We start from the raw sequence: 12671 nt of genomic DNA, 5'->3' as shown, positions 1-12671 counted from the left end.
TTGCAACAATTGGTCGCATTTGCAAATTGGTTGCAATTGTGAAGTCTACTGTTCTAGGACTAAGCTCGCTTTTACGAGCCTTTTCTCGCATTTGCGAACCTCTGTTCACAAATGCAACACCTACAACTATTTTTTATTGAGATATTTTGGATTTATGATCATTATCTATTATTTTGAACCCTAGACTAGAGAGAGGCGATTTTGGCTTAGAGATTTCATACCAGACTTTGGGGTAAGTAATTTTTATACATTTCTAGTATTATTTCAAGAATTCACCTGGATACTAACGCTGAAAACATAGAATTTTGAGGGAAATTGGGATTTTCCCTAGAATTTAAGAAAATAAAAATTAGGATTTTGAGCTAGATTTGAACTTTGTTTTAAAATCTAAAAACATATATGGACTCATAGGGTTATGGATAGTCAGAATCTACTCGTTGGCTCAGGATTTGACCATGTGAGCCCAGGTTATTATTTTGGGACTTTTTGAAAGTTGAATAAAGATTAAAGCTTTATTATTTGTAATTGATTTCTATACCACTGTTTGGCGTTATTGAGCTATTTTTGACTAGATTTGAGCCGGTTAGAGGTGATTTCTAAGGGAAAGTCGATTTTAGAGGGTTGATTTGGATTTTTTGAGGTAAGTATCTAGCTTAATCTTGTGTGAGAGAATAACCCTTTGGATTGGATCTTATTTATCTAATCGTTATGTGTGTAAGCAACATATATGCAAAGTGACGAGCGTATATGCGAGTGCTATGTATGAAATGTGACCGGACTAGATTCTAGGCTTCTATTATGCCTAAATTTGATTGTGTGTTCTCTATGATACATGAATAATCTTTTTGTATGACTACGTGAGCTTATCCTTGTATGTTTTTTGTTAAGCAATTCACTAGGCAGAGTGCCTTGGCTAGTTTCTATATATATCTAGAAATGCGAAAAATAACTGTCAGGAGGTCTTACAAAATAAAAGAAATAAACTTTGACACTTACATAGACCATATTATCAGAATTGAGCATGATACTCAATAATGATATTACATGATGTAGCCTATGTACAATAAGAAAAAGTACTTTAGAATATAGCCAAGCTACACTCTCATTCATAAAGCCCATGCGTGATCTTCTTTTGTAGCACAAATGGCCGTCTTCAACTTCTGGTTTGAAAACCAAAACCATATACCTCTCATGTTTGTTGCTGTGGAACTTCTGGTTTGTATTCTTCCCTTGCGTGTAGTATCAACAACTATCCTTAGCAAATGTAGCTCCATCAATTCTATGCTTGTTCTTACCACAACTATTCCTTCAAGAGAATGAGAACTTGGTGATAATACCACCTATTGAATTCGTAGTACATGGCAAGGCATGGACACAGTAACGTTTCCTGCAAAAAATAAAACAAGGTTAGTATGAACAAAGATCACCATGTTCTTCTCCATAAGAATTTGAACAAGATGCAAGTGTAATCCCCTTACTCCAGATTTCCCTTGTCCTCATGTTCCTCTTCTTTCCTATCTCCTTGTAGCTTTGATCCTCAAATATGGATATTGCAACTTATCAGTATTTATAATCTTTATTCCTATAACATCCAATTCCATGAATTCATGACATACTATAGAGCCTACATCAAATGCATAGTTTGCTAAGTGATCCGCCAATTTATTTCCTTCCCTAAGTGTGTGTGATATCTGGATGTTACATCCAGTTATCAACTCCTTGATCTCCTTCACATAAACAGCTACATTCGATGGGCAAGTCCACGATCCTTCAAGAACATTTTTCATCACCATTGAATCAGTTTGCAGCAAAATAAGCATATAATCATGGTGCAAGCAGTACCTCAACGCTTCTAATACTGTCCGAGCTTCAGCCTCTGTATTTGTCCCCTCTTGAATCTCTTTCCCACACGCATATACTACATCACCTTCTTCATTCCCCAACACAAAACCAATTGAACTCCTTCTTGGATTTCCCCTAGAAGCCCCATCCTTATTCACTTTAATCCATCCTGGAGTAGGGTATTCCCAAATTACCTTAGTGATCTTCAAGGCATATGTATAATTCTCCATTACTTGCAGCAGTTCCGACCAGTTATGAGGTACCTTTAGAGGGCTTGGCTTTCTTAACTTTACTAGTGATTGTAGAGATGAAGCAACCTGAAATATGACTAATAATTGTTACTGCCTTCCTATATTTGTTGCCATTTCTACGTTCCAAAGCTCTCACACAATAATGGATGGAAGTGCTTGCATGATAGGTTGTAGTCAAGGAACTACACTGGCAGTCCAACATCAAACAATAGCCTAATGGAAGGACAAGCCCTCCAAACTTATTCCTGCCCATGATATAAAATAATGCCATACCTTCCTAGCTGCATATAATCTGAAAGATATGATGAAAGGTTTCTTCCTATGGGTTGGCACAAACCAACATCTTGAGGCCATAATAACCCAATCTTCTAAAATAATCATCCAAAGCCAACCTATTCCTCCATACTCTCCACATGAAAAATGAAATTTTAAATGGCAGCCCTTTCACTCAAATCATCTTGTATGCATTGCAAGGTTCCTTTCTTTTCCTCAAATATTCCCATGTTGATTTAACACTAAATTGCCCTCTTGTTTTAAGCATCCATAATGGTTTATCCAAAACATCATGCACCAAAGGAGGCAGAATATTGTCAATTATGTGTGAAGCAATTTCCTGCGGAAGAATCTGGTGAAGCTTTGTAACACTCCACGTATCATTTTGCACCACATCACCTACATTCTGGACAGTTTCATCATAATAAAATCCAGGTGGAGTAACCAAGTAAAGATCACCCAGACCTGCCCAATTTTTGAACCAAAATAAAGATGATCCCATCTTTGGATGCCAACCTATTTGATGTTCTATATGATCCCTACATTCTAGCATCTTTCTCTATACATGAGAACCAACCCACCATGGAACTACCATTGCATGCATCTTCTTACAGTATTTTTGACACTAAAAGAACTCCATAGAGAAGGTTTTGTTCCAAAATTCTACACAATTTACAAAAGAGTGCCTTAGAAACATCATGTAAGGACCTAGATCCTACACCCCTTCCTCCTGTGGAATACATAAAGTATCCCAAGAAGACTAGTGCCTACTTCTTCCATCCACTGAGTTACTCAAAAGAACCTAGTAAAATGCTTATGCAACTTGTTGATCACAAATCCAGGAGCATTTACAGTTGAGAGCAAATAAATAGGCATGCTTTGAAAAACAATGGATATCAACACTATTCGTCCTCCTATTGATAATAATTTCCCCTTCCATGATTGTAACTTGTCCAACACCTTATTAATTAGCCCTTGATAATGATCCATCTTCCTCCTAGTATAAAATAATGGACACCCTAAATATGTGAAAGGGAATTCCTGCTCGCTAATACCTGTGATTCTCTGAACTTTGTCAACCACTTCATCACTAGCTGAATGGTGCAAATATACAGCTGATTTGGACTTGTTTATTAGTTGCACAAAAGCCTCCTCATATTCATTTATAACTTCCATGATCAACTGTAGAGATGTTGCATCTGAGGATGAGAAGATAATATATCATCTGCATAAGCAAGATGATTTATCTTGGGACTCCATTTAAGCATACCATATTCGTAGATATATAAGTTCATATGCAAGACATTCAATCCCCTTGATAAAACTTGAGCTGCTAGGATAAAGAGAGTAGGAGATAATGGATCTCCTTGCTTGACACCCCTACTTGATTTGAAGAAATCGTTTGCCTGTCCATTGAGTAACACAAAATATCAATTGTACAATACCATACACCAAGCCAATGAATCTTTCATTAAACCCCATCTTCCTTAACACCTTAGTTAAGAACAACCAGGATAACCTATCATAAGCTTTTGTTATGTCTAGCTTAATCACCACATTTGGTCTAGCCTTTGTTCTCATTCTAATGTCAGTAATAATCTCTTGGGTTAATAGAATATTTTCAACTATGCTTCTCCCCTACAAAGCCTACCTGCTCATCTGAAACTAAACTAGGAAGTAAGCTAACCAACATTTCATGAATCACCCTTGAGAATAATTTATTGATGAAGTTGCTCAAGCTAATTGGCCTCATATCTAAGAATGTAGTCATCTCTTTCTTATTAGGCAAGAGAACCAGGTTTGTATGTGTGAGCACGTGATTTTTGCCCTATATATGAATAATTCCCAAAATTCCAACAAAATAATTTTTCCTTATTTTTACAATTTTTTGTGCATTTTGGTATCATTTTCTGATAATGGTTGCATTTTATTTGTGCATGTTAATTCATATAAAACACAAAAATATGCATTTGCATTTAGGATATAATTTTATATTTTTAGGACCGATTAGGGGTTAGTTTGTTTTAGAACCAAACATGAAAAATTACAAAATAGCTCACTTTCGCATTTTAATTGTTCTAATCATAAATTTGGCGTAAAATAGGTTTTAAATAATTTTAGAATTTAATTAGTCTAGTTTTGAAATATATTAGGACTTTATTTTAATTGTTACAATTTTATAAAATCAGAAAAATAAATACAAAATTACAAAGTGGAAAACAATATACAAGAATAGATAAAAGAAGAGAGGAAAGCAAGCAAAAACAAAATTGAGCCCATCTCAATTTAACTCAAATCCTATACCCAAATAGTGCCCAATTTCGGATCAGCCCAAATACCCAAAACCCTTCTTCTTTTTAAATTGAGCCCAACCCCCCTTCTCAATAACCCGCCCACACCCGCCAACCGACCCGTCCATATACAATCAGAAGCCAATCAAGTCGACCAACAGACCCCTAATCCCAGCCGCGACTGTGCTTCTTCTCCCAAGAACATCCGAATGCAACCTTAATCCTGTCCAAATCCATGGCGAGTGAACCTCAAATCCACAACCCACGCGTTCCCCCATCCCTCCTCTCACCGTTCTAACGGATTTTCCCACGCGAGATTCCCCTCCCCTCTCACTCGCCCGATTTTGATCTATCTCACACGATTGGAAGGTCCTAGAGATGATTCTGTTACAACCCATATCCACATGTGTTAGTTCATGCCATATATTAGTTAACATAAATCCAAGAAGGAATTATCTTTGAGATGATAACAACTCAATCCTACTGGTCTTAAGTGGTACAAGAGTGTATAAGGGTGATTAACAAGTATTAGAAGTTAAATGAATCAAGGTTGTTGTAACTCGTATTTTCAGGTAATCTAGCGGTGCTTAATACAATAAAGAGTTCATTTATTAAGGTATTTTAACCATATAATATCCGTATCATAAGTCTTGAAGTCAAACGAGTTATGAAACAAAAGTCGACAAAAGTTGTCGCAACTTAGGTTCATAATTTTACTTAAACATTAGGTCAAATATTTCTAATCTTTTCTCCTAATCTACAAGGAATTACGGGGTGATATACCAACCAAATTAAATATCTATGAGTCTAGTTTCCAACTCATTTAACCGTTCATCGATACGATCTCGGAGTAGAGAGATATTTGCGTTTTTGCGAGACTGCGCCAAGCACCTCTCTATGGGGCCCACTAAGGCGGTTTAAGATGTTTGGACCTATATAGGATGCCTCCAACCCGTTTTAAGTCATTTCTTCTCCCTATTTTCAGACCTTATAACCCTAGGAACATCCTCTCAAGGTTCTCTCAAGATTCAAGACCCAAAAAAGGGCAAACAACACAAATCAAGTGTCGGGAATTCTGTGGCGCTAGTAAGTCTCTTGTTCTTCTTGTTGTTGCTCATTTTTGTGTCGTTCCAGCTCGTGTGGGAGGTTGTTTTAAAGGGTTTATGTTCTTTAAATACTCCCTCATGTTATTAATATCAATCCTAGGTGATTTCAAGCCTTCTAAAGTGATTCTAGTGCCGAAAAACACTAATTGATCGCTAGTTTCGCTTTTTTGTTGTTGTGGCAGCATTGGAGGGATATTTCATGGAAATTTAAGGTCAAATTGGAGTTGTTCTTTCTGTATAAAGGTAAGGAACCTCTTACTCTATATGTATTTAAGATTATCCAAGTTGCGGCTAAGCCATTGAAGCTAGAACTTGTGAAATATATATCGAAAGGCTTGGTAGTAATGTTATTGTTTTGTGGACTGTTTTGTGTTGTTGTTGGGCTGCGTATTTTACTACTATCTTGTGGAGTTTTGGAGGAGGAAGGGTGTGGAGAAACACCATATATATGTAGGGTTATGGGCTGATAGTTATTCGTAACATTTCCAGGTTGTTTGACACGACTACGGTGGTCGTCGTATGTATGGAGTGATTAGGCTATGTGTGGACTATTTTGGGAGGCTCAATATGTTTATTATTGATGTTGTTTGGGCTGTTTGGTGACTGTTTTGAATGGTGTGAGGTCATATATATAGGGGAGGTGCTGTCCGTTTCATCGTAAAATAGGTTGTGGTCGATACATAATAGTTATGACGCTTAAATGATAACGATAGTATCGTTTCTCTTATTGTAGACTAAGGAGTTTTGACAATTGCATAGCTTGAGATTGGGGCAGTATATACAAGGTATGTGAGGCTATCCCTTTCCTTCTTTTGCACGACTCCGATTGTACATAATGTAATGAACGAGCTTCCAAGATACTCTACTCTTAGAAGCTAGCAGTACTTACATTGTTTTCCCTCTTATGGAACGATTGATGTTAATGTTGCTTCTCTTATTCTTATGTTATCAATGTTGTTGGTACTTCCTGATTCTTATAAGGTTCATAGTGAAGAGTTAGTCCTAATAACGTGTACAGAGGATACCGACCTTACGTCACTCCGAAAGGTTTAGAATGTGATTCCATGAGTCGAGCATGCATTATATATATGTATCTATTTTACTCTACCGAGCCACGCTATAGTTGGCCGGGTACGGCACCTATTGTGCAACCACTGATCAGTTGGGTTTTACCGAGCTCCACGTGGCCGGGTACGATTCTACCGAGCCTATTATGGCCGGGTACGATATGATGATGATGATGCCCACAGAGGCGAATGCTTTAAAGGTTTATGTATTTATACATATGTATCATGCATTTCATGTAAGTAGCCCTCAGAGGTACTAAGATGTTACAGGTTGTATATTCTCTATCCTTGCTTACATTACTGATCGTATTTATGGTTCCTTGCCTTACATACTCAGTACTTTATTCGTACTGACGTCCTTTTATTTGTGGACGCTGCATGTCGTGCTGCAGGTCCTGATAGACAGGCAGGTGCAGCTCCCCCACCACAGTAGACTGTCCAGTTCAGCGGTGATTGGCGAGATCCCTTCTCCGGACTTGCCTTGGTCTTGGTATGCAATTTTTGTTATAGACATTATGGGTATGTCGGGGCCCTGTTCCGGCTATGTTGCAACACTTATGTTCTTTTAGAGGCTCATAGACAGGTGTCGGCTCATGTATAGTTTGGTATGCCTTGTCGGCTAGTTTTTGTTGTATAGTCTTTCATAGTAGCGTGGTAGCTCATACCTTATACGTAGTTTCTTGATTGTCTGGTCATCCCCTGCTATGTATGTTCATGCCGTCATATTTTATTGCTGGTTGTCCATGATCTAGGTCTACCATTTATATTGATCTCGTCAGCCTTAAAAGATAATAATGAAGGTTAGATGAAATGTACGTTGGTGCTCGGCAAGTGTGGTCGGGTGCTAGTCATGGCCCTTCAGTTTGGGTCGTGACAAACTTGGTATCAGAGCAAGTCTGTCCTAGGGGTTGTCTATGAGCCGTGTCTAGTAGAGTCTTGATTATGGATGTGTAGCGCGCCACATTTATAATCAGGAGGCTACATGACATCTAGGGTTGTTACCTTCTTCCTGAATCTAGATCGTGCGTAGAGTTGAGTCGTAAGTGTTCGTCTCTAATATTCACCTTGTTTTTTTCAGTGATGCCTTCGACTAGGAAGCAAACGATTAGTAGACGGCTTGATACAGCAGCGGGAGAGGGTACCAGTCAGGTGCCCCAAGTTAGAGCAGGACAAAGTGAGGCTCAGAGTGAGATGCCCTCTCATACCTCATCTACTCCATCTCCTCCAGAGGATATTAGAAGGCACCCAGCGCCTCCAGTTCCTCCGTCTGGCACTCCAGACCAGGATATGCGGAGTGCTTTGCAGTTATTGACTAGCTTGGTAGCTGCTCAGGCTCAGAGGCAGAATACAGGTGCTGCTGAGAAACCAGTTAGTACAAGAGTTCGTGATTTTATTAATTTAGACCCTCCAGTGTTTACCGGATCAGACCCCAAGGAGGACCCACAGACTTTTATTGACCAGGTTCATCGTACACTTCGGGTTATGCATGTTAGTGATACAGAGGCAGTAGAGTTGGCTTCTTATCGGCTACGGGATTTAGCGGTTCTCTGGTATGATAGTTGGGAGAGATCCAGGGGTCCGAACCCTCCTCCAGCTGTGTGGAAGGAATTTTCTGAGGCCTTTCTTCGTCACTACTTGCCAGTTGAGATACGACGAGCTAGAGCTGATAAGTTCTTGAACCTTAGACAAGGTAATATGAGTGTGCGAGAGTACAGTATGCAGTTTGATTCTTTGGCAAGGTATGCTCCCCATATGGTGGCCGAGATGAGTGATAGGGTGCATATGTTCGTGAATGGGTTGGGACCACATCTGATAAATGAGTGTACGACAGCCTCCTTGGTGGAGGGCATGGATATTTCCCGTATTCAAGCTTATGCCCAGACCCTAGAGGATCGTAAGCGCCAGCAGAGGGTAGTTAGGGAGCAGGATAGGGGCCATCATAAGAGGGCGAGATTTGCAGGGTATTCTGATGACTTCAGAGGCAGCATCAGGCCACAGTTTTCGAGGAGTTCTGTGCCACCTATAGCTAGTGCTCCTGCACAGTTTCAAAGGCCTCGATATGATCGATCCTATTCTGGTCCAGGTCAGAGTTCGCGGGCATCTGGCTCGCAACATCACAGGGATACTAGTCAGATGAGACCCCCAACACCACATTGTGATCAGTGCGGCAAGGCCCACTTTGGACTGTGTCGTCGAGGTTCTGATGCATGCTATTCGTGCGGGCAGCCTGGCCATATGATGCGGGATTGTCCTAATAGAGGAGGTGATGGTATGGCTCAGCCGACTGGATCTGTGTCTGGTTCTTCCTCATCAGTTCGACCTCCAGCACGGGGTTTTCAGCAGTCGACAGGTCGTGGTAGGGGTAGAGGTGCAGTGCCGAGTTCGAGTGGTGCTCAAAATCGAACCTATGCTCTAGTAGGTCGACAGGATCTCGAGTCGTCTCCAGATGTTGTTACAGGTATTATATCTGTGTTTTCTTATGATGTATATGCGCTGATTGATCCGGGATCTACATTATCATATGTTACACCCTTTGTGGCTAATAAGTTTGGCATTGAACCTGAATTGATAAGTAAACCCCTTGCGGTATCTACTCCGATAGGAGATTCTGTGATTGCTAGAAGGGTATATAGAGGTTGCACTGTGATGATTTGTAGTCGTCAAACCTCGGCAAATTTATTTGAGTTAGAAATGGTTGATTTTGATGTGATAATGGGAATGGACTGGTTGGCCTCATGCTATGCAAATGTTGACTGTCGTACGAAGATGGTTAGGTTCCAATTTCCGGGTGAACCCGTCATTGAATGGAAAGGGAACATTGCTACACCGAAAGGTAGGTTTATTTCCTATCTTAAGGCAAGGAAAATGATCTCAAAAGGTTACATTTATCATCTCGTTCGCGTTAGGGATGCGGAGGCGAAACCGCCTACTTTACAATCAATCCCTGTGGTCAACGAATTCCCAGATGTTTTCCCAGATGAACTCTCAGGCCTTCCTCCTGAAAGGGAGATTGAGTTTAGCATTGATGTGTTGCCTGACACTCAACCGATCTCTATTCCTCCATACAGAATGGCCCCGGCAGAGTTGTGAGAGTTGAAGGTGCAGTTGAAGGACTTGCTGGATAAGGGCTTTATTAGGCCTAGCACTTCACCTTGGGGTGCACCAGTCCTATTCGTGCGGAAGAAAGACGGGTTGTTACGGATGTGTATCGACTATCGACAGTTGAATAAGTCTACTATAAAGAACAAGTATCCACTTCCAAGAATTGATGACCTGTTTGACCAACTCCAGGGTGCCAAGTATTTCTCCAAGATTGATTTACGTTCAGGGTATCATCAGGTGAGGGTTAGGGAGAAGGATATTCCAAAGACGGCCTTCCGGACAAGATATGGGCACTTTGAGTTCTTGGTGATGTCGTTCGGGCTAACAAATGCCCCAGCAGCTTTTATGGATCTCATGAATACTATATTCAGGCCCTATCTTGATGTGTTCGTGATTGTATTCATTGATGACATTCTAGTGTATTCTCGTTCGGAGGCGGAACATGCGGGCCACTTGCGGATAGTATTACAGACGCTTCAGGATCGTAAGTTATATGCTAAGCTCTCCAAATGTGAATTCTGGCTGAACTCAGTAGCATTCCTTGGCCATGTGATATCTGATGAGGGTATTAGTGTCGACACTCAGAAGATCGATGCAGTAAAGAATTGGCCGAGACCTACAACACCATCAGAAGTCCGCAGCTTCCTAGGGCTAGCAGGATATTATAGGCGGTTTGTAGAAGGATTTTCCTCTATATCATCACCATTGACTAAGTTAACACAAAAAGCTACCAAATTCCAGTGGTCTGACACTTGTGAACGTAGTTTTCAGGAGCTGAAGAATCGATTGACATCTGCACCAGTGCTCACTCTTCCTGAAGGAACAGAAGGTTATGTGGTATATTGTGATGCCTCAGGTATAGGTTTGGGGTGCGTATTGATGCAGCGTGGGAATGTGATTGCTTATGCATCAAGACAATTGAAGAAGCATGAAAAGAATTATCCAACCCATGATTTGGAATTGGCTGCAGTAATATATGCTTTGAAGATATGGCGGCACTACTTATACGGCGTCCATGTTGACATCTACACAGATCACAAGAGTTTACAATACATCTTCAAGCAGAAAGAGTTGAATTTGAGGCAGCGTAGGTGGCTTGAATTATTGAAAGACTACGACGTCGAGATATTGTATCATCCCGGTAAAGCCAATGTTGTGGCAGACGCTCTCAGCCGTAAATCAATGGGAAGCTTAGTACATATTGAGGCAGGTAGATGGGGGTTGATTAAAGAGCTTCATCAGCTAGCCAATATGAGAATCAGATTGTTAGACTCTGATGACGGAGGTGTTACTGTACAGAATACATCAGAATCATCTTTGGTAGCCGAGGTAAAAGCACGACAATATGAAGATCCTATCTTAGTACGATTAAGAGAAAGCATTCAACAGTGTAAAAGTATGGCTTTTGGGATCGGAAAAGACGGGGCACTGAGATACCAGAGCCGATTGTGTGTGCCTAATGTGGCAGGGTTGCGAGAGAAGATTATGAATGAGATTCATCAATCCCGATATTCCATCCATCCCGGCTCGACAAAGATGTATCATGATGTCAAGGAGCAGTATTGGTGGGATAATATGAAGAAGTCTATTGCAGAATTTGTAGCCCAGTGTCCCAATTGTCAACAAGTAAAGATAGAACATCAGAAACCCGGTGGATTGCTTCAAAATATAGAGATTCCGACCTGGAAGTGGGAGGTGATTAATATGGACTTCATTATTGGATTACCTCGCTCTTATCATAAGTTTGACTCCATCTGGGTGATAATTGATCGACTTACAAAATGTGCCCATTTTCTGCCAGTGAAGACAACTTACACGGCTGAAGATTATGCGAAGTTGTATATCAAGGAGATTGTTAGGCTTCATGGTGTGCCCATATCTATTATATCAGACCGAGGAGCTCAATTTACGGCTAACTTTTGGAGGTCTTTCCAGAAGGGTTTAGGCACACAAGTAAATCTCAGCACTGCATTTCATCCGCAGACTGACGGACAGGCTGAACGTACCATTCAGACACTGGAAGATATGCTACGAGCATGTGTTCTAGATTTTAAGGGGAATTGGGATGATCATCTTCCACTCATAGAATTCGCCTATAACAATAGCTACCATTCCAGTATTAAAATGGCCCCATACGAGGCACTATACGGGAGGAGATGTAGATCACCAGTTGGATGGTTCGAAGTCGGTGAAACAGAATTATATGGGCCAGATTTGATTCACCAAGCTATTGAGAAGGTGAAAGTGATACAGGAGCGATTGAGGACGGCACAAAGCAGGCAAAAATCTTATTCTGATGTCCGACGTCGTGATCTAGAGTTTGAGGTTGGTGATTGGGTTTTCCTGAGGATCTCACCAATGAAGGGTATTATGCGTTTTGGGAAGAAAGGTAAGCTGAGTCCAAGGTATATCGGGCCGTATAAAATTCTTCGACGAATTGGACAGGTTGCTTATGAGTTAGAATTGCCATCCGAATTGGAATTTGTCCACCCGGTATTCCATGTATCTATGTTGAGAAAATGTATTGGAGACCCTTCTCGAGTCGTCCCTATCAAAGATGTACAAGTTACAGAGGACCTATCATATGAAGAAGTGCCAGTGGCGATATTAGATCGGCAAGTCCGCAAGCTGAGAACAAAAGATGTAGCTTCCGTCAAAGTATTGTGGAGGAACAAAAATATGGAAGAAATGACATGGGAAGCAGAAGAGGAGATGAAGTCTAAATACCCTTACTTATTC

General features: G+C 40.6%; 1 protein-coding gene across 1 annotated transcript; it reads right to left on the bottom strand.

Moving 5' to 3' along the window:
• Positions 1–2541: 2541 nt before the first annotated feature.
• LOC138870683 (uncharacterized) lies at positions 2542–3947 on the bottom strand. The gene is made up of 4 exons (XM_070148511.1): positions 3861–3947; positions 3637–3772; positions 3422–3565; positions 2542–2831 (listed from the first exon to the last, which is right to left on the bottom strand). The coding sequence occupies exons 1-4, from the start codon at positions 3945–3947 to the stop codon at positions 2542–2544; spliced, it is 657 nt and encodes a 218-aa protein (XP_070004612.1).
• Between the last annotated feature and the right edge of the window lie 8724 nt (positions 3948–12671).

This window comes from Nicotiana sylvestris, chromosome 6, assembly GCF_000393655.2.
Source record: "Nicotiana sylvestris chromosome 6, ASM39365v2, whole genome shotgun sequence".
Lineage (NCBI taxonomy): Eukaryota > Viridiplantae > Streptophyta > Magnoliopsida > Solanales > Solanaceae > Nicotiana > Nicotiana sylvestris.
Note: the sequence above shows the minus strand (reverse complement) of the source record. Positions and strands in the feature narration are given on the sequence as shown.